This window comes from Sinocyclocheilus rhinocerous, unplaced genomic scaffold (assembly GCF_001515625.1).
Source record: "Sinocyclocheilus rhinocerous isolate Xijiao unplaced genomic scaffold, SAMN03320098_v1.1 scaffold1193, whole genome shotgun sequence".
In the NCBI taxonomy this organism is placed as follows: domain Eukaryota; kingdom Metazoa; phylum Chordata; class Actinopteri; order Cypriniformes; family Cyprinidae; genus Sinocyclocheilus; species Sinocyclocheilus rhinocerous.
Genome location: NW_015642181.1, coordinates 1,076,915 through 1,099,432, shown reverse-complemented (window position 1 = coordinate 1,099,432; position 22,518 = coordinate 1,076,915). Strand labels below are relative to the sequence as shown.

Sequence of the window (22,518 nt, the reverse complement as noted above, 5' to 3'; positions counted from 1 at the left end):
AGAGCGTTCTTATTTATGAGCGTTCTCTATATCTACTGCAGTCAGGCAGCTCTAGTGTAATAAAGAGACACAAGAGTCCGTGTCTGGAGCACATCCAAAATGAGTCCACAATGTGCGTAAGGTGAGGTTTTACTGGTCCTCCAAGAATCGTGTGGAATTCTATTTGCTTGTGCTATTGCTCCCATCCCTGTCCTCATGGACGCCACCCAAAACACTGGCAAGAAAATAAAATGAAATGAAATATCTCTGGCATGTATTTTCACAGAAAAGAAAAACAATCCCTACACAGTGTTCATTGCTCCCTCCTCCCTGAGCAGGGGAAATACGTTGATGTTTACTTCACTTCGGAACATGGGCTGGAATTGGGAACCTGATGTAGCCTATTGTAGTAATGTTGTCTCTGGTCAGTGAGCATAAATGCGTTCAGGGGGCGTGGCTTTGGACGGCGATTGCAGGGAGGGTGGGACGTTCGCTTTCAGTGCTATCAGGCTAAAGTTAGCATTTTCCAAGATCTCCTATTGCACCTTTAATTCTATTATTATACACAATTAACTTTCCTTGTCACATCTGGATAGGACATTGTGTTCTAATAAACCTGTTTACAGCTAGCTTTTTGTGGGTGAATTTAGTGCATTCTATAATGAGACGCAGGGTCTGCGCCATCTATTTGCTTGTGCTATTGCTCCCATCCCTGTCCTCATGGACGCCACCCAAAACACTGGCAAGAAAATAAAATGAAATGAAATATCTCTGGCATGTATTTTCACAGAAAAGAAAAACAAATATTTGAACAGATGTTGACTTTTTTATTTTTACAGCATCTTTATTCAACTGTATCAAAGACTTAAAGCAAAAAACAATAGGGGGAATTCACCACGAATGAACTGTGACCACAGATATGAGATATTTATTTATCCGCATTGTTTTAAGGTATAATGCAAATCGTGCAATAGAGCAAACAAACTGATCACAAGGGAAAATTAATGCGCCCACATATTGGCAGAATCTAAATAGTCACATTTTCTTAAAGGGGCCTTCCTACCGGTTCAATGAGTTTTCAAAGTGAGTGGGGCTACCAGGCACAACACCAATGAAATTTAAAGCATAATTGAGACAGAGCGAAGTGTTCCTCAATGCATTTGTGGTTGGTTAGGACAAAATGTTTGATTTGAATTCTGATTAACATTTATTAGTTAAAGGTGCAATAGGTGCTTGTCTTCAGAAACATTTTTTTCCTTGTCACATCTGGATAGGACATTGTGTTCTAATAAACCTGTTTACAGCTAGCTTTTTGTGGGTGAATTTAGTGCATTCTATAATGAGACGCAGGGTCTGCGCCAAAAAAAACTGTTTAGTAAATTTGCCCTAATATGTGAGTTCCCCCTCCTCAGCTCAACACCTTAAACATCTCAGGAGGAAGAGATGCTGAGAACTAAGTGAAATATATTCTGGGCTTTACAGCATTAAAGCAAAAGACAACAAACACACAAAAACATTGTGTCATTCTTTCAAACATATTTTAAAGGCAGTAAAAGCGCTGATCTCATAAAGCTGTTTATACACAGCTCAAATTGGATGACTTCCAACCATTCCACCCTGATTGTCTGCACGTGGAGAGCAGATCTCCATCCACACACACGTCAGACAAATAAACATCCTAATTACTGTGAGGAAACATTTAGTCCTATGTAATGATAAGAAGCGAAAAGAGGAAGAAAACATCCTAGTTTGTCTTGTTTGGTGACAAACCCAGAGGAAATTTCTCAGAGTATTTCTTAGACTTGAAATAAACTCAAGTGAGTGCAAAAGCTCTAACTTGATTTCACTCATTGTTGCATTCTGAAATGTGCCAGGATGTAATTCATAAAGCAAAATAATTTGTCATTTAAAGGGACAGTTCACCCAAAAATTTTAATTATGTCATCTTTTACTCACTTTCATGTTGTTCCAGTCCTTTCTTTTGTGGAACACTCCAAAGATATTTTGGAAAATGTTTTTTTAGTCTATGTCGACAATGGACAAAAAATGGTTCTTTTTGTTCCACAGAATAAAAAAGTAATACAGGTTTGAAACTGTAAATGATGACAGAACTGCATTTCAGTTTGAACTATTAACGATATCTGAAACATTTTGCATTACAGACTTGTACTATATCTTGCTAAATCTGTGCAAAATGTTTGAGTCATTGTTGAGATCTCTTCTAAAGTAGACACGTGTGAGACTATTGGGGTCTTTTTCTCAAGAGAAAAATCTGAGAAGCAGAAGACTTCAGTAAAACTTTACATTTCTAGGTTAAACAAGTGAAATATTTAAAATATATTATTATTTGTGTTTGCTAAGGCACAAATTACTAAGATAAGGAGAGGGACTTGAGTCATATCTAGAAACCAGAATATCAGAGGCTCTTTTGGGGTCATTTGATATGGGCCGTAATCAATCAACTAGCAACCACATAATCAGGAAAAAAAAGTGCACAAATTGTGCCTTTAGGGGTACAACAGCTTGTCACTGTGACCGTACCCTCAAAGAATTACCTTTGTAACTTCTTTACCCCTAAAGGGTGCATATTATTAACTTAGAGTAGTATAGTAATATGTACTCTTACGGTACTATTATGAGCCCTTTAGGGGTAAAGACGGTACAAAGATGTCCCTTTGAGGGTACTGCCCCAGTGATAAGCTGTTGTACCCCTAAAGGAACAATTTTTGCACATTTCTTTTTTTCTTAGAGTGCATCTACCAATGCTTTAGCAACCATTCAGTGCACACTCTGAGATTTGAAGAGTATTACTGCCCTTCAGCAGAGTAATACAAGCTGCCAAATGAAGGCGTGTGCTACACATACGGGCAGCATTTCCTTAACACTACAATAAATCTGTGTGTGTGTCTGTGAGAGAGTCTCAAGTTACACACCCCCATCGCAGCGTTCTTTGGAATGCACCATTTAAGAACGGTTACGAGAAATTTCTGCAGCTCAATTTCCTGCAGGAAAACCTCTATACCAAATCTGTCACTGAAAGGCCAATCAATTCTCTACGTCCTTCTGGAAAACATCATATTACACGGCTGTGTCAGTTGTAATATGCCTTTAGCTTTGCCTGTTAAGGGTTGTGATTAGTGCCTTAATTACTGAAGACTATTAAGCACACTGGAATTATTTTATCTGTGAATTAGTTTTTTATTTGGGCATGAAGGACCAACAAAACTTGGTTGTAATCAGATTCACATTATAGCAGGCCTTGAATTCCAACATAAATACAGAACTACATAATAAAAATAATAGAACACAAATGATAATTTAAACATTAAGTTGGTTTTATTGAGTTTCAGATGAAGTCAATAAGGTTAAAAGAATCCTAAGGCTGGAAGGCAGAGTTTGCCAATCAGCATCTGAGAGAGAAACTGATGTGATAATGAAAAAATGTGTAAAGATGATATACAGGCTATATTACAGACAAATTCATTGCGAGTTTGCAGAACTTTACACACTAAAAGGTTTCTATGGAAGGGAAGTATGTTGAATATCTTATATGTGCATGTGTAAGTGAGTGTGTGCAGTAAAAATGACAAATATGTGCAGCAGATGAAAGCCAGAGAAGATCTTCCTGCTGTCATGAAGGACGTGTTTCAGATGTGAATGAGAAGAAATCTGACAAACACTGCAGTAGAACAGAGAGAGAGAGAGAGAGAGAGAGAGATGGCGCTGCCTTGACCGGACTGGACAAAGAGATCATTCAGACATGCAAACAGTAAAATACATTATAAAATGTATATTGCAAATCATTCACTTGTTGGGTTTCCATCCAACTAGACTTGTGCCGGTATTCGGTAATGCGATATATCACGGTAATGAAATTTCAATATCGTGATAATACCGAATACCGTGATAAAAGCATGAGCAAATAATCGCAACATGAAAATTTGATACCGGCATATCCCTACATCCAACTATCTATTTTATGCAATTTTAGAATTTGCACTGAATGGAAATATTTGATATGCACAAAAAATTCACATTAAAGTTGGACAGATGGATTTTCTGGAAGTCAAAATGTGCTGGAAACAGGTGATGGAGTTTGTACACAAACTATGATGTGTTTAGACCATTTTGACACTCAAGATGAGGTGCTGTACTGAGAAGTTGACAGGTTTTGTCCAGTTAATCCAAGAATGGAACTCAGAAGCATTTAACCCACTATTGCTCAAAATATGGCATACAAAGGCTGCTGGTGTTCATTATGTGAGCTACTGTACTCATTCTATGCTAAAGATAAAACCATAATGTAGATTACGGAAACATGCAATCTAAGGATGGGTATCGTTAAGGTTTTAACGGTATTACTACTCTTACCGATACTGCTTATCGATCCGGTACTTTAATGGTATTCTTATCGGTACTTATATATATATATATATATATATATACAAATTAAGATTATTAAATTTATAAGATTATTATACTAATTAACATTGCTTTATATTCTGAAATGTAAAATAAATATTTAATGAAATTAATAAAACATCAATTTGTAAATGCATCAGTGTGCAGGCATTTTTAGTGTTTTATATACATAAGACACAGTAAGAACATGAATAAAGAGATAAAGTAAAACAAACTGATAAATACAATAAAACAAAAGATACAAATGAAATAAACAATGCTTTAAATTTTCCATGAAGGTCTACTAACATTACTGTTCAGGTAAGTAATATAGTCTACAAAAGAAATCAACTAAAGTAATCAAATGTAAATGAACACTGCATAGTTTCCACTGTATGAATTGATAGATTAATGGTTATTAAAGCTAACGTTATTCAGATTGAGAGCTGTGTGATTTTCTCTTTGCATTTTGTTGTTTGATTAACATTGATGGCCCAAGCGCCAGTCACTGCTGTCACTTTAAGACAATATTGACACACATGGGATTTTCTCTGTGACATAACTGTGTTTAAGTGAACACTCTCCAAGCTGGCAATGTTGACATATTTTGTGTGTATTTGATCGCTTGGACGTGCACCTGTCACCCGAAGCCCAAAGTGTAATTTGCTTGTCTAGTTGCGGTCCGTATTGGAGCGCACGCACACATTTCAGCCTGGGGAACAGTGTCTCTTGCACGGATTATTGTGCTTTCAACGTTTTATTATCAAACATGTCCCAGTAAAGCAACAGTAAAGATGGCATTTTACAACAATCACCGATTGTGCTGATTCTGACATTAAGTTTGGGTTTTAGGCAGGAACGAATGTGCACCACTGTTAAGAGAAGGAAGTTGCGCTAGACGAAATGCTGCTAGTTGTTAATAGTTTTACCTCATATCTTCTTTTTTAGAATCCTTAGAAGCCAAAATCGAAATAAAAAATAAAATTAGCTTAATATCACAGCCACAGGCCTAAAGTGTTAGCAGACGTTTGAATGTTTAGTTCATTCCTCTATCATAATTAAACAGGGCTTTCATATTGTGCACGCTGAAGCTGTGAACAGCAAAAATGCATCACAGACAAATGTATTAATATCAAAGGGGTCATATGATGCGATTTCAAATTTTCCTTTCTCTTTGGAGTGTTACAAGCTCTTGGTGCATAAAGAAGATCTGTAAAGTTGCAAAGACTAAAGTCTCAAATCCAAAGAGATATTCTTTATAAAAGTTAAGAGTCAGCCACACCTACCTAAAACGGCTCGTTCTAACACGCCCCCACATACCTACGTCACGATCTGGGAAGATTTGCATAACACCGCCCAGAAACAATAATGTACAGTATGTGTAAAATAATGTGTTTTTTTAACCTTAAACCGCATAAACACATTTCATTACACCAAATACACAAAATAATGTTCTTTTTAACAGCATCATATGACCCCTTTAATACATATAAAAACAGCTGGTGACTCTGGTGAGATAGCAAGTTTATGTATATATAGCAATAACAAATGTAGGCTGTGTGTTTTCCTAATCTCTCCAGTACTGACAGCAGAACCGTTAACGTCAGAGCTTATCGATACTCCAGTCTTTCATAATTTAGCCCCGGGGCCCATTTAATACCAGGTTTCGGTACCCATCCCTAATTATTGCAATCTTTTGTCAAAATGTGCTTAAAAAATGCAGAACTCAGCAAGTATTCAAGGTCTTATGGGTATTCCGATAATGTAAGACACTACAATGAAGCTCAATCTGTTCCTTTTTTTTTTTTTGCAGTTTGACACAAAATTCTAAATACAGTATTTTGTTGTAACAAATGATTGTTAAAGTCGCACTGAATTGAAAGTAGTGACAGATGTTTTCTTCTGTGATGTAAATTAAAAGTGATTATCGGAAAAGAAAAAAGTTTTGGACCCGGAATGCATTTCCCAAAAGCATCATTAACCAAGTACGGTTACAAGTTCTGTATTTGCTAACATAGTTAAAAGATTTGTGTTTCCCAAACCATAGTTCCAGCGAACATTTGCAAACAGCATTACAAATATGTGTGGTTGAAACTACAACTTTCTACCTGTGGTTAGAAGCATATTTTCTTGTAAGTAGGACATGTGGACTTACACACTAGACCAAGCTCTTGAGCACAATAAGCAAGCTAACATGAAGTGCATTCTATATCTTTCATTAGGTTTAATATACAGCAGGGATCTCCAGCCCTGCTCCTACAGAGCTACGATCCTACAGACTTCAGTTCTAACCCTTCTTCAACACACCTGCCTGTAATTATCAAGTAACCATGAACACATTGATTAACATGTTCACATGTGTTTCATTGGGGTTGGAGCTGAAATCTGCATGACGGTAGCTCTCCAGGAGCAGGGTTGTAAACCCCTGATATACACATTTCAAGCTATATATTTTAGTGTGTCAACAAACAATGCCATTTTGAATGCTGCTGACTGCATATACTGCATATATAGCCTACGGAAGTGTGCCAGTTACATATTGTAAGCGTGATTTAAAAAAAAGTCTGTTGTTTTGTGTAAATGAACTATAATCTGAAATCAATTATCACTAATGCCATTAACAACAGCCCTATATTGTTGAACCAACATTGTTCAAATTACAGGGATGCAACCATGTCACTATGGTTTAAGGAAACAGTAGCAACTAGCTAGTTAATTTCTCCGGTGATGCATCATATTATGATAGTTAAGCAGCGAGTTACATCATTGTATTGGAAACCACCCCAGGTTAGGGCATGATGTTAGGGCTAATACTGAAAGACTGCCAACAAACCATACGGATCTGAAGAGACTTTGCCAGGGTCTCCAACACTGTGAATATCAAACATTTACAACCCTATTCTCATATACTGTATATATATACATTATTCTGCAGTTATTCTACTGAAAATAGACCTGTGTACATTCTTTTACCTTATATGATTTGTAACTCCACAAACAGTATTGACACTGCTCTGCAGTAACCAAACACGTTTAGTGTAGCTACTTTACGGAGCCAATTCCCTGTCATTGAGTTTTCCATAGTCTAGTCATAGTCTTGCCTTGCCTGTTTTCTCGTGTTCTGATTCTTGCCTGTGCATCCTGGATTACCCCTCTCATCTCGCCCTGTTTGGATACTGATTACCCCTCGCCTGGACCATCGCCTGTGTTTGGATCCTCGACCACGCCCGCTTACTGGACTATTCTTGTGTCTTGCCCTCAATATACCTGTTGCCATTGTCTGACCCTTGCCTGTTTCTGACCACGCCTTTGAATAAAAGCTTTGCAAATGGATCCGCACGTCTCTCATCCCTGTTGCCTCGTTACTACCCCAGCCCAAAGCTGATCAACCGCCAGAGAGCATGCTGCACTGCCAGCTGGAAGTTTTCTGGCCCCGGGCACGAGCATTAAAGATTCCCAGCAATTCACATGGTGCAAGGTCAGACGCAGACCACTGAAGATAACACCTCACTCTAAAGTTCATGACAGACACAGCAGATATAGACCTGCATTTCTGAGAACCTTCGACCCATTATCATGAGGAGTGAATCTGGTTTCTCCAAAAAAAGATCTGGACCAAAATCTTTAACATGGCTATTATTGCAGTGATTATGTTTTATGTTTTGTATGGCTATGATCTTGTGATGTTTGAGTCTACAATCAACTCAGTCAGTCCAAGACAACCATGTGCAATGACTCAGAGAAAAGCCTTAAATAAACAAGCACAGTGAAGGTGGATCACAGAACGGTTAAACTCACCTCTGCTACTATTGTCTTCATCCTGAAAGAGAGAGAAGATAAAAGAGTGTTAAAAATGTTTCAAAGAAATCAAGAAATCAAGAGCTTTGTGGGACTGTACTACTGTTCAAAAGTGTGGGGTCACTAAGATGTTTTAATGTTTTTGTGATTGCTATTGTAGCTCCGTGTAGCTCAGTTTTCTGTTGGAATCACTCTCTGTTGTTTAAACTGCAAAATATAACTTAATTCTCACCATATTTCTGATATTATCTATCAAACTAATTTGACATTGTTCGCTTTTTAACCTAAACCACTAGCGCAGAGCATTAGCATTCCATTAGCCTGTTGGCTTGTCATTCATGCCTACTGTTTCTTTTATCTCTCACTCAGTTTATTTTCTCTCTCTCGCTCGAGTTCATCAAACAACTGTGGTAAGTCGGAAACATTCAACAATCAATCTCCATATAGCTAAAGTTGCAAATTCAACTCCTTGTTACAAATATGGTAGAACCATCAATTCTACAACAAAAGACTGCTTAGTAAATAATCTTCCTGATTTGTCTCAATTCCTCAACATATCCAGTAGATCAGAAAAAACTTAAGGGTTAACTTAAGGGTGTAACAGAAACTATTAGCTCTCTCTTTTCTAGCACTTTAGACGCGGTCACTCCTTTATGCTTAAAGAACATTAAGGAAAACAGTCCAACATTGTGGTATAGCAAACACACTCGCAGCCTAAAGAAAGCAGCCTGGAAAATGGAGCGCAGCTGGAAGAAAACAAAACTACAGGTATTTCGTATTACATGGAGGGAAAGTACTTCTACATTGAGAAAAACCTTAACAAATGCTGAATCTGCTTACTTTTCATTACGTTTAGAAGAAAACAAACATAACCCCAGGTATTTATTCAATACAGTGGCTAAATTAAAGGGGTCATATGACGTTGCTAAAAAATAACATTATTTTGTTTATTTGGTGTAATGAAATTACAACTTTCTGAAACGAGTCGATTTTTACAAAGCTCATCGTTCTGAAAAGCAAGGTGTGCTCTGATTGGCCAGCTATCCAGTGCGTTGTGATTGTCCGAATACCTCAAGCGTGTGACGGAAATGTTGCGCCACTTACCATACTGTGATGCCGTGTCCCGGCGCGATGTCTACACTGCTCAAAACTCGCATTTGAATCGGCGGCGGCGGCAACAATACTACAGCGAGAATAAAAGTTACGTCTTCTTTCTTTACGTAAACATTTTGGCGGTATTATGCAAATCTTCCCACAGAGTGACATAGACATCTGGGGGCGTGTTTAAACGAGGCGTTTTAGGAGGGTGTGGACGAGTCTTAACTTTTAAATAGAATATCTCTTTGGGTTTGAGACTTAAGTCTTTGCAACTTTAGGACTCTTATCTATTCACGAACAGATTGTAACACTCCAAAGAGAAAGGAAAACTTTTAATCGCATCATATGACCCCTTTAACAAAAAAATAAAGCATCAGCAGGCACAGACATTTCTCAGCAGCACAGCAGTAATGACTTTATGAACTTCTTTACTTCCAAGATTGATACTATTATAGATACAATTATAACCATGCAGCCGTCAGCTACAGTATTGCTTTAGACAGTGCACTATAGATTCCCTAAGGATCAATTCCTCTCATTCTCTGCTATAGGAAAGGAAATATTGTATAAACTTGTTAAATCATCTAAACGAACAACAGCATGTATGTTAGATCCTATACCATCCAAGATCCTATAGATCCTCTTTTGAATATCATTAATTCATCATTGTCAGTAGGATATGTTCCAAAAACCTTCAAACTGGCTGTTATTAAGCATCTCATTAAAAAACGCAACTTGATCCTGGAGAATTAGTTAATTACAGACCGATCTCAAATCTCCCTTTTCTGTCAAAGATACTAGAAAATGTAGTCTCCTCACAACTATGTTCTTTCTTAGAGAAAAATGGTGTCTGTGAGGATTTCCAGTCAGGATTTAGAAAGTATCATAGTGCAAAGACTGCTCTCATCAGATTTACAAATGACCTGCTCTTATCATCTGATCGTGGTTGCATCTCTCTATTAGCACAACTGGATCTTAGCGCTGCGTTCAACACTATCAACCATAACACTGTTTTGAATAGACTAGAAAATTATGTTGTTGGAATAAGTGGAATTGCATTGGCATGGTTCAAATCATACTTATCTGACCGTCATCAGTTCGTAGCAGTGATTGAAGAATTATCATATCATTCACAGTATGTGCAGTATGGAGTACCACAAGGCTTAGTTCTAGGACCATTGCTTTTCACGCTTTATATGCTACCCTTGGGAGATATCATCAGGAAATATGGTGTTACCTTTCACTGTTATGAGATTATACTATATTTATCTATATTTATTTGCGGCCTGATGAAACATACCTATTCGCAAAACTAACAGAATGCATAGCTGATTTAAAAAACTGGATGACTAGTAATTTCCTACTGCTAAATTCTGAAAAAAAGAAAACAGAGGTGTTAATTATTGGACCAAAAACCTCTGCATGTAATAATCTAGAACACTGTGTAACACTAGATGGCTGTGCTGTCAATTCTTCGTCATCAATTAGAAACCTAGGTGTGCTATTGGATAGCAACCTTTTCTTTGAAAGTCATGTTTCTAACGTTTGTAAAACTGCATTTTTACATCTTAAAATTTGAACAATGAACTGACTTTGATAAACTGACTGTTTTCTATTGTCCTCTTGCATTATCAGCACATGTTTTGACACAATCTGTATTGTATAAAGCGCTATATAAGTAAAGGTGACTTGACTGGAAATAATTATCTTATGCTCATCAAGGCTGCAATTATTTGATCAAAATACAGTAAAGATAATATTGTGAATTATTATTACAATTTCAAATATGTTTCAATATAAAATCCTAATTTATTCCTGTGATGTGAAGGCTGAATTATCAGCAGTCATTACTCCAGTCTTTAATGTCACATGATCATCATGAAAAACTATGAAAACTATGGTTTGTCACTTCACATGTTGGTCAGATGGTTTCTTTCTGTAATAAGCTGCAAAGTGAACCAGCATTTTGAGTAGTAATAACTACCAACAAATGATGCACCAAAATTTTGGCAACCGAAAATATTCAGCCAAAAATACATTTTGTTCTTGGTTATATTTGATATGAAACAAAGTCTCAGTTTTCACATTTAGTCAATTTTATAACAAAATTTAAAAATTTATGTATGTCAAAATTCAAATGATTTGACACTCTTTAATGTGACTTGACAGATATATATTGCCACACCAATCATCATGAAAGCATTTCAATGTTCATAACTCTAAATGCATGCACTATATTACATATTCATTATAGTATTACTTAATATGATTGTGATGTTGTTATTTAATGCAATTTAAATCTGTCATGAAAACAAACTTTTTATTACAGTCAGTTTAAATGTTTATTTTTCAACAATGAATCAGAGTACAAACATAATTATATCCTTAAAACATTTATATAAAAACTGCCTTATGTGCAATTTAAATGTTTATATATACAACTCAGTTTTATTTGAGTCCTGATTATTAAATATTTTTGATTAATTAACCAATTATTAAATACACTTTATTTAGGATTTTGGTTTTCGACTTTTTGGTTTAAGTAAAAACATAATTTCAGTGCATCACTACTTCCAAACAGGCCCGTAACCAGCTATGAGGCCACCGAGGTCCGGACCTCGGTACATTTTTCATGTTAAAAAATAAAATTTGCTCTTTGAATGACTAATTTGCTGTTAAACTCCTCGTATGAATGCCTGCATGCCATGTATAATTCAGTTTAGACAGTTTGTAAGAATGTTTAGCGTCCCTGTTATGAAAATGATCGCTGCGAGACGCTGGCGGAGTGAACGAGGCTTGAGAGAGTTGTGAGTGAGGGTGCGGGCGCGGGATGTTGCCAGATCCAGCTATTATAAGCGTTTTTGGACTTGTCTTTTCCACTTAATTTAACACTTTAGAAAGTTAATAAAGTAGGAAGTTGCAATTTAGAGTCAGCGATATCTTTATCTTATTTGCAAAAGATTGGAAATAATTGTGGTTTATTTTTTGTTTTTTGTTTGTTTTAGAATCAATATCTGGCAACACTACATCGCCGGCACTTAAACTGAAATCAATCAAAAAAGCCCATGGACAGGTTTTTGCTGACAGGATACAACATTCGGTAAGGGACACGCAAAAATTATCATGATATTATCTGTCATAAACGTTATCAACGCTGTCAAAAACAGTAGCATTTAAGATTAGTACACACAGATCTGTAGAACAAGTTACAGAATGAAGAATTGAACACTAGTACACACAGATCTGTAGAACAAGTAGGTTACAGAATGAAATGAAATAAGCAAAAACTAGCCATGAAGAAGTCTGTGCTATGTCATTCAGTATAGTTAAATTTTCACAAATCATGCTATAAACTTTCATAAGAGCACTAGACAAAGTTATTGTAGTAATGTATTGTTGCAATAAACAACTGATAAAATTATCCACCCTTAAATATAGTAAAGTATTAACTAATTTTGATTATTGTTGCAATAAACAACTGATAAAATTATCCACCCTTAAATATAGTAAAGTATTAACAAATTTTGATGCAATAAATAGGATATGATTTAAAAATAATCATCCTTCCAAAACAGAGAAAACATCTTTCACAAACATCTACATGTCTGTCTCCTTTTAAGTGTTTATAGTGTATATAATGAGTTGTATTTGTAGGGGTTATTGTAACACAATTCTTTAACACCAACCCCCATCATCCCCCCCACACACACACCCCCAGACCTCACTAATTTACAAAGCCTGGGTACGGCCATGCTTCCAAAAGTATCCCATAACGTGGCATATAGTTTATAACAGGCTTGACAGTAGCTGACAAGGGTTTCCTATAGGGTTGGGCCAATAAGACGATGTCATCGTCCATTGCCGATGGCTGACAGACATCACGATGTTAAGCTGACATTGTGATTCCTTTGTGAACTTTCATGTACTGTAATGCAACAGGCTACCGCTAGCAAGCGGCTAACCTTTTAGTGCCTCCGTATAACGCGTTATTTGTTTCACGCTTCGGGCACACCCCTAATACCACCTCGTCAATTAGGGTTGGGTATCGTTTGTTTTTTTTTCGATACCGGTGTCAAATCGATACTTTTAAAACAGTTCCGGAGCCTAAACGGTGCCTGAACCGATACTTGTTAAAAAATAAATAAATAAATAAATTCCCGAAAAAATGATGGATTGGCCATTAGAATAGAAATAGAATAGAGTGTGCAAATGTTAGTAATAAATGTTTTTTAATACGTTTCTTGAAAATATTAAGGACTCAGCTGCTTGGATTGAGCTGGGCAGGTCATTCCACCAGGAGAGAACAGTTAATGTAGAAGGCCATGAAAGTTTTATCATAGGTAGAATGCAAAATGTTTCAATACAAGCATTTCAGTCAAATGTAATGTATGCAATATTTCAAACCTTTAACCCACTTGGGAAAATCAACCCATGGCAACAGTTTAAAAGTAGCCCAATTCTGTGGAAAAAACGCGGACTTGGCAACCCTGCATCCAACAAGAGCTACCGGAGTCAGCTTTGACTGATCACAGGTCGAGAATAAGGAGAGATGACTGACAAGACCATGCTGGAGTATTTGCTGCTCAACAGATTCTGAGCTCATTGACAAATATCTGATATTGTAAGATGTGCTCTCTTTCCACAGAGTGCGTGTGATCGCGAAATCGAAAGTGAAAGTAAACAGCGCAAACCAGAGGACAAATATTTCAATCGATCTCTCAGGCATGGCACCGAAATGAGGCACCGAAATCTGTGTTCTGATTCTGTTCTAGTACATACCGGTTACATAGGTACCGGTGCCATATTGGTACCGGGTTTCGGTACCCAACCCTATCGTCCATCACGATGTTTCACTGTAGACATCGTCCGATGCCAATTTGGTAGACATCGCTTTAACACTGCAGTGAAATATGCTGATACACAACTTATTTCTACAACCCACAGTTGAGTACATTGAGAATTCACAGCGCTGAGAAACACACAAAGCATCACTACGAGGTGTTATAGAGGTGTTATGCCCGGTAGATGGGTTTTTTTTTCTGCTTGAGATGCAAACATCATACATTTCCCTATTAGTGTATGAGGAAAAGCACTAAAGCTAAGCATTTAGATTCAAGCACATCTCTGTCAGAGTCTCTGAAGCTAAATTAGAGAGAAAGTGAACTGACAAAACCAGTTGACCCATTTATCTGGACCGCACTTCTGTGTATGTTTGCTGTGCGCTGACCTTGAGAGAGGACTGCACGGCTGACTCAGGTGGATACACGATGAAGTGACGGAGCGTGAAGCCAAAGCCATGAGAGGTACGGCGTAGGTGCAATGTTTTAGGCCCTGGCCATGAAAAGGGTTCCTCTTCAGCAGCCGGAGACAGAGCCGATGCCTCGCTGCGCTCACAACCATCCTTCTGCTTGGCCTGAGAAAGAGAACAAACACTGTTAATTAGTAATTCAGACACTTTTATCCAAAGTGGCAGTACACTTATTACAGAGAGAATCTACTTAGAGGAAACTGAGGTGAAGGTTTTGGCTCAAGGGCCCTATATTCATCCTATAGCTCTACAGTAAATTCTTACAGTTACCATTATTCAGATATTTAACCACCCAGCTACACAACCTGTTTGAGTGAAATTACAGCAGGTCGTGTAGATATATTTAAGGTTAAGAGAAAATTATTTATTATTCTGCTGAACAAAAAGTGACTATATGTAACACAAAAAAGTATTTTTATTTTTATTTGTTCCCCTTCTATTTAACCACTAACATTAAAAGTATATGCACTTTTGTAAAACTTATTATGCAAACATATCTGATTACATAGGGGAGGTTGGTTAAACTTTTATCATTAGTGGATATTCTTCAAAGCAGGTTTATTTTTGAAAGTCACTCTCTGTAAACCTGCTCAGTGCTCAAATATTAATACAGGTTTTTGCTGCTTAATAGTTTTATGGAAACAGTGATATGTTTTTCAGGATTATTTGATCAACAGAAAGTTTTAAAAAAAATTTATGTATTTGAAATATGAATCTTTTGTAATATATTAAATTTCTTTACTGTCATTTTTTATCAGTTTAGTTTGAACAGTTTGATCAGCAAGGACCACATTCTTGCTAAATGAAAGTATTTATTTCTTTTCTTTTTTTGTCTTTATTATTTAATGTATGTTTGAATAAATCTGTCACAACAAACAACAAATTGGAGTAGTAACAATTATATTGAAGTTGATATAAAAACTTGTGAAATTTAAACTCAATTTTTTTCTGATTGTTGATTATTAAATACATTAACTAATTAATTATTAAATAAACTTAAACTAGAACTGATTATTCTAGTTTAATGCATCCTTCTTAAATAAAAAGTATTCATTTATGTCTTTCTTTATTTTTTTTCTTCTTTTTTAATCCTACTTGCCCCAAACTTTTGAATGGTAGTACATCATGGGTTCCAAAAAACATTAAAAATATTAAGCAGCAAAAACAGATTTCAATGTTGATAACAATAAAAGAAATGTTTATCTACCTTCATTAAATAGGTAACTGTTGTCTGAATATATGACAGTATTGTGTTATTGTGTTCACTTGTTTACACAAAATATAATAATAGGTTAAATTTTAGCCTGGAGGATATAGGCCTACGTCAGAAAAAAAAATGTCCTTAGGAGAAGCTTTAGTGTAATTAGATATTCGAGACCAACTTTATAGTTACACTTCTTCTAGCACTTCTCTTTTCACAATTTACAAATGGTTATGCACTTTATTTTGCCACATGTGCAGTACAATACTGTTGTCAATTCAAGAAAGGGTCAAAATTATTTAAAGAGCATGATCTCCAGAGGGTCTGTTTGACCTAATACCGACATGGTAATCAGTAAGAGTGAAAAAGAACTGAAAGAAGCTCAACATTGCACAAAGCACTCCCTGTCCTAATGCAGCAGCAAAACATTTGCCTTTTTAACCTGCTACATCAGCACTCACATAGAGTCTCTTGGTGTTCTAAATGATTTTCAGGCATTGAACTGTATTATGATCAGGATATGCAGATAAACTGTTACTTATGAGCAAACCATGAGACCCAGGACACAAGCTACCATTGAAGAAGTTCATCAAAGTTCATTAAAGCTGAAGAACATTTTGTGCCACTAACATCACCACACAGAACTGCAAAATGACTGTTGTTAACTGGTCATGGTATTTACATCTTAAAAGTACTGATAAAAACATTTAAGTGGATTTTATTACCCAATACTTGAGTTCACTATGCATTTTTATTCTTATTAGTGTACCACATCATTAGCTTAGCAATATGCTAACATCTGACTCAGTAAAAATTAACAGTAAGTCCCATGTGTTTTACATTAGGCATGCTGATGGGCAGTAAAAATGTTGCTTTAAAAGTCAGCAAGGCAGCCCACTAGGTTTTGTGCCCTGTTATCATGTCATTCATATGGTATCTGAAAACAATGGGTTTCTCTTAAGGGCAGAGGGTATTGAAACAGAGTATCCTGTGAGTGTTTATAAAGCATCACTCACATGATTTTACACTTCTCAAATATCTGCCATGACAATGATGGTCACACAATGACTCAACTGAGAAATTTCTTTCCTATGATCAATGACCAACATATCTGTACATGCCATGCACATCACAACACAGTGTGTTTTTGACACCCATATCACTAATTTTCTTCTGGTTATGTCACATTATAGCGTCATTATATCCTCGGAGGAAACGTGTGTCATTTACATTATGAAATAATGTCAGTAGAATACCATTCCGCCACAGGATGTGTGTTTGTGGTGGGCTCTGACAACATCACACTGACTCTGGGTCATTCTGGCTGCCAAACAGACCAGACTGCGGTCTAGCCCTGCAGGAGATGGATGTATTATAAGGGAATGGATGTATTTTAGCTTGTGGCTGGGCTCAGGTACAGACAGCTGTGGACGTCTCTAGAGACTGGGCTGGGCTTTTACATACGTGAGCCTGAAATGACATCACCGGGTGATTTAAATCACTCACATTTAGTGTTGGACACAGTCCACTGCAAAATCTCACAAAGAAATGGATAGAGAAGTTTGGAATGGCAAACTAGCATGCTAGTATCTAGTATGCATCTTGCGCATAGTGATTTCTGTGTGATTTTAAACATCCTTCTTGTTCAATTATTTGACTCACAGTAGGACATTTTCAGATATTCTATTCCTTCACACAACATATTCTTGAGCTCAATTTCAGAACTTTCTGGGATCATTCCGCATAATTATACTGCTGTGTGAAGGATTCTCTTTACTGTCTTTGCTCTGGTCCACCTGTGAATGCTACCTTGAATCATACACGTGGTTTTCCAAAAACGCCCACTATAACATCACAACGTTACTCTGCCTTTCATTTTTCATTTCCCTACCATTTACCAGTCACATTCTCTGTGGTGGGCACACAACCCTGTTTCCAATGCTAAATTTAACCTGTTAAATTATACATCTGGCAAAAGCTCTCGTCTGAATGGTGGAAAGTCCAGGAGAAGTGAATGGCTGCCCTGTGTGAGACTCCTTCTCACCAGAAACAGCATCATACAAACCATCCAGTCCATCAAAGAGTATGGATAATACATACAATCCCATTGGTCATTGGTTACATTTAAGAACCAATCACATGCTCTGATTTCGCTAGCACGTGCATTTTTTTTAAATTTTCCAGTTACTTTGGGACAGTTACTGTAATACCAGAAAAGTTGACAAATTCTGACTGTTTCAGAAGTCACATGTTTCTTAATATTTCTCTTAAAGTGCCCCTATTACGGATTATGAAAGGTTCATATTTTGGTTTTGGGAGTCCCCAAACAACAGGTTGACATGCATGCAAGGTCAAAAAACACTTTTATTGTCTTATAATATGCATTTATTTTTACCTTATTTGCTCAATGACTCACAAACAGTTCGCTCTACTTTTCATTTTTCCAAACCCCTCCTTTGCGTGAGGCTAATCTGCGGTCATTGGTCCGATGACCCAGTCTGTTGTGATTAGTCTACTGCGTGCAGTGCATGTCGGAAACGGAACGCCCATCACCATTACTGGATTACGGCTTATCAAGTGTTGAAGATTTTATACAGTGTATGAACAGACAACATGGCTTCAATTTGACCTTATCAATTCGAGCCCGAGTCCGACGAGGAAGCATCCAGAGTTGCTGATGGACCAGTAAGTCAATCGCAAACACGAATGGAGCAGAACCTTTCTCAATGGTAAGTGTCATTGTTTATGGCACTTTGACGTATACGCGTAACAGTCGAATTAACTGATGAATTTATTTAGTGTGGGAACTGTATCAAAATATATACTGCTATACTGCTGTGGTATTGCTGTAACCATTGATTCTACACAGACTCATCCTTTGGCAGTAAAAAAATGGATTTACCCTCAAAGACATGATGCTATCCACAGGAATTCGATTTCAAACTTTGCAGGATGTTTTCATTCACTTAGAGCTGTGTTACACACTGCATGCAAGGTAATTTTCAAAAATCCATAATAGGGGCACTTTAAAAAAGACCCAAGCAATATGACATTCATTAGAGATCTCAAACTCAGATACCCAAATCTTATCTTAAAATGAATTCAAACATTCTTCATCAAATTCTTCATATAACATATGATTCAAGGTATACTATCCACATTAATTTTATAGTTCTATTTCCCAACCGTCAACAACTGTCTCAACTGTGTATTTTTTATTTCTCTTAAGGAACGTAAGAAGAAACAAGGTTGATAGTTAAATGAAAAAAAATAAATCCACATCATGGAAGTCTCCTGAGCTGTAATAGAGCAACATCTATGCAAACATTTTCTTGCCAAGTGTTGTCATGACAAAATGTACAAATATGAATTTGCGTCCTGTAGTTATGGCAAGCGTGAGTCACTCTTTAGCCAGAGTGGAGCTCCCTGTGAACACAGAAATATATTGCTTTCCCAAACACACACACTTTTCCAAACATAAAAACAACTCGGCCACAACTCTGTTCTCCAAGTGAAACAATTATGAAAAAAATGTGAGCAATTACCCTATTGGGACGGCTGCTTACATAGGAACAATAACTGAAACGTGAAACCAGGGCATGCACACAAACAGTCTTCTTGCTGTGAAAAATATGTAACATGTTGGCTCAATGTAGGAGACCTAACCAACCACCCTGGATGTCAGTGACGCACAAAGCATTCCTGAGAGCCATCTCCTCGCCCCCCCTCAGCCTCGCGTAACACAATACACCACTGGGAGCCTCTGCCAATGTGAAAACCCTCCATCCCGCTGCAGCACCAGACCCATCTTCTCATCTTTAGCTCTGCTACTCTTAACCTACAGCAGATCCAGAGATCCTTACCCAAGACCGCATGCAGTTCCTCGGAGATGTCTTCTTCAATCTTTGCCAAGAGACGCCCTTCTGGGCCACCCGAAGCCCCAGTTCCACATCCCCCCAGTATGCCCTGGCCAGGAGCTGGAACCAAAGGCAGGAAGTGTCAGATAAACAACCGTCCACCCCTGTCAGACAATCCCAGGGACAGTCTCCTATCGTGCAGTTACACCCCGCTACATCCATCTGGTCTGAGCCGTCCTTCCCGGGCAGAACGCAGTCGGTACACACCCCATTCCTCTGAGTGAGCATGGCAAAGCCTGCTGGTCCCTGCTATGACTGCTTTCCTCTGCTGATCTTCTGATGATGTGATTCTTTCTCGCTCTTTGCGATCCCTCCCTCTCTCTCTTGCTCTATCTTTCAGAGTGGGAAGGTAGAGAGCACATGCATGAGGTTTCCATTGAGACACGGAGTACGTCAGGGAGAGAGTGAAGCAGGGAAAGAGACCGTCAGAGCACAAACCAGCGACACCACAAGCACACATCAGCCTGCGCTGGACAAGATGTCTTTCTCTTCTTACTTACCATGTTTGTTATTTGTTTGTTCTCCATTGCTCAAATGCAAAGCTACTGTACTGCCTGTCTCAAATGTAACTCTAACCCTAAGAATTTGGTATGTAATTCATCCAGCATTATTTGTACAACAGAACATTAATGATAATAGTGTGACTTACGATTTACGAGGCCAGAACAGACTTGGTGGTAGGCTCTTTTGGCTTGGGCCAATAAACAAACATCTGGCAACCACACAGAACACCCTAGCAACCACATAACAATGCACTAAAATCACCTAAAACCTACTATTGTAAAGGCAATTGCTGCACAGGTGAGTAACACACTTCTCACTAGAAGATGGCATCCAGAGCAGAATTATAAAAGTTGAGGGTACTCAAGGACCAGGGTTGGGACCCACTGAGATAGAGAGTGAAAAGTGCTTATGAAAAACTAATAGGGTACCTTTGTACTATTCTTTTTTTTTTTACCTTCAGTGTATAGCTGTTTGTGTTTGTAAACGATCTGCAAAGTTACAAAGCACAAAGTTAATATCTCCAGCAGAAAATACTTGACTGAAACACCTCGTTTGTAGTCCCGCTGTGACTTAGCTACATCACCATGTTACACTTTTGCATAATGGCTGCCTACTAGCTGCTTTGGCTCATCCTCAAATAACAGTTGGTTAAGATTGATTGATTGATTGATTGATTGATTGCTATGTGAAGGACATGTTTTTTGTTTTTTTGTAAATGAGCATACTATTAGCACTTTAAGATTGTTTATTAGGTGCAAGAAACCTTGACCAACATTATAAGTGGACAAAAGTTTGGTATGACATGATGGGGTGAGTAAATGACTAAATTTCATTTTTGATTGAAATATCCTTTTATATCAGAGCTTGCTTTCCTACAAACCACATGGTCATGTCTAATACAGTAGTGAGTGACTCTCTGTTCATCTTCCCCTGGAGTGTTATGAAAAATGAGCACTCAGTGCCATGAGAACGCCTCACGTTTCCTCCAGCAGACACTCAGAGTTGCATTATTTTCAGACCTGCTCCCCACAGAGGCCGATCCTGGCTAGATAGCACTCAAACAAGTGCAATGATAGATCAGCATCCAAGCATTAAAACTTTGTACCAAAATCACATACAGAGCAAACAAAACACATCTATATTAAGCTGCACTTCCTCTGAGAATCAATAATTCATTGCATAAATCACATGCACAAACACTTTCCATATCCCATAAGCATGTTCTAGGCTATTTTGTGCAAAACACACAGAGCTTTCAGAAATGTGAAAACAGGAAACCAATGATGGCATGCTCGTCTTCATTCCTCTACACTGGCATGGCATCTCATTACCACACATATTCCTTTAGACATACACAGACGCTCTCTCACACTATTGCATATGGAAAACATATCACAAAAATAACTCATCCAGCCATCTAAGGCATCCTTGTTTGTGAGGAGCAGGGTGAGAGGGAACTCAAATAGGGCACTGTATGATCCCCACTGAATATACCAGCCCAAAAAAGAAGGTATGCTGTTGTATTGGTTGGTGTTCATCCCAATGGGTTTCACTCCACACAAAAAGCATTCCAGTTCAACTACATATGCGTCTAAAAAGAAAGCGGTCATAGTTCAAAATCCATTTTAATGTGGGTGAAGTTAAGAATTAAAACTTGTTTGAATGAGTACTGAAAGTTCGTTTATGACACATCATAAGAAGTCCACATAAATAAAAATATATTCCAGCTGGTTGAAGCTATACAATGTGATATCATGGAGGTTATTTCATAGAAATAGAGGGGGAAAAACTACCTGCTGCCATGGAAAAAAGAGGTCATATAAACAAAAATATAAAACAAACAGCATTTAACTTAAAGAAAGTTAGAAGTACACTTGTCAAGCAAAACATTTCACAAAAAGGAATTTGTAAGGTTTCAATTAATTAAAAGCATAGATATATGTGAAATAAATGTCTGAACAAACAATGATCTGAATTTATCACTTAAATGCAAGTGTGAACAGTCAGTCCTAAAGACTTTATTTGAAAAAGAAACCAAATTATGTGAATGTGAACACAGTTAAAGCTTCTTTGGGCCACTGTGTATTTCCATTCCATCAGCAACAATCAGCAACAGCCACAGCCACTTCTGAGAATATGTAACACGTTTAACACTCGCAGGCTTGTAAAGTAGATTGTGGATAGTTCAATTAAAGAGATAGTTTACCCAAAAAAATCTATATTCTGTCATCATTTACTCATCCTTATGTCATTTTAAACCCATTTGAAACACAAATGAAAATGTTTTTTAATGATTAAATATCAAATATACC

At 37.3% G+C, this 22,518-nt stretch overlaps 1 protein-coding gene across 1 annotated transcript in view; it reads right to left on the bottom strand.

Annotated features, from left to right (window-relative positions):
• Positions 1-22,518, bottom strand: part of LOC107755714 (rho GTPase-activating protein 21-like) — a 125,753-nt gene that overhangs the window by 41,079 nt on the left and 62,156 nt on the right. The window contains exons 3-4 of the mRNA XM_016572598.1: positions 14,504-14,689; positions 8,179-8,200 (exon numbers count right to left, since the gene is read on the bottom strand). Coding sequence (XP_016428084.1) covers positions 8,179-8,200; positions 14,504-14,689 — 208 coding nt within the window. The remainder of the gene's footprint in view (positions 1-8,178; positions 8,201-14,503; positions 14,690-22,518) is intronic.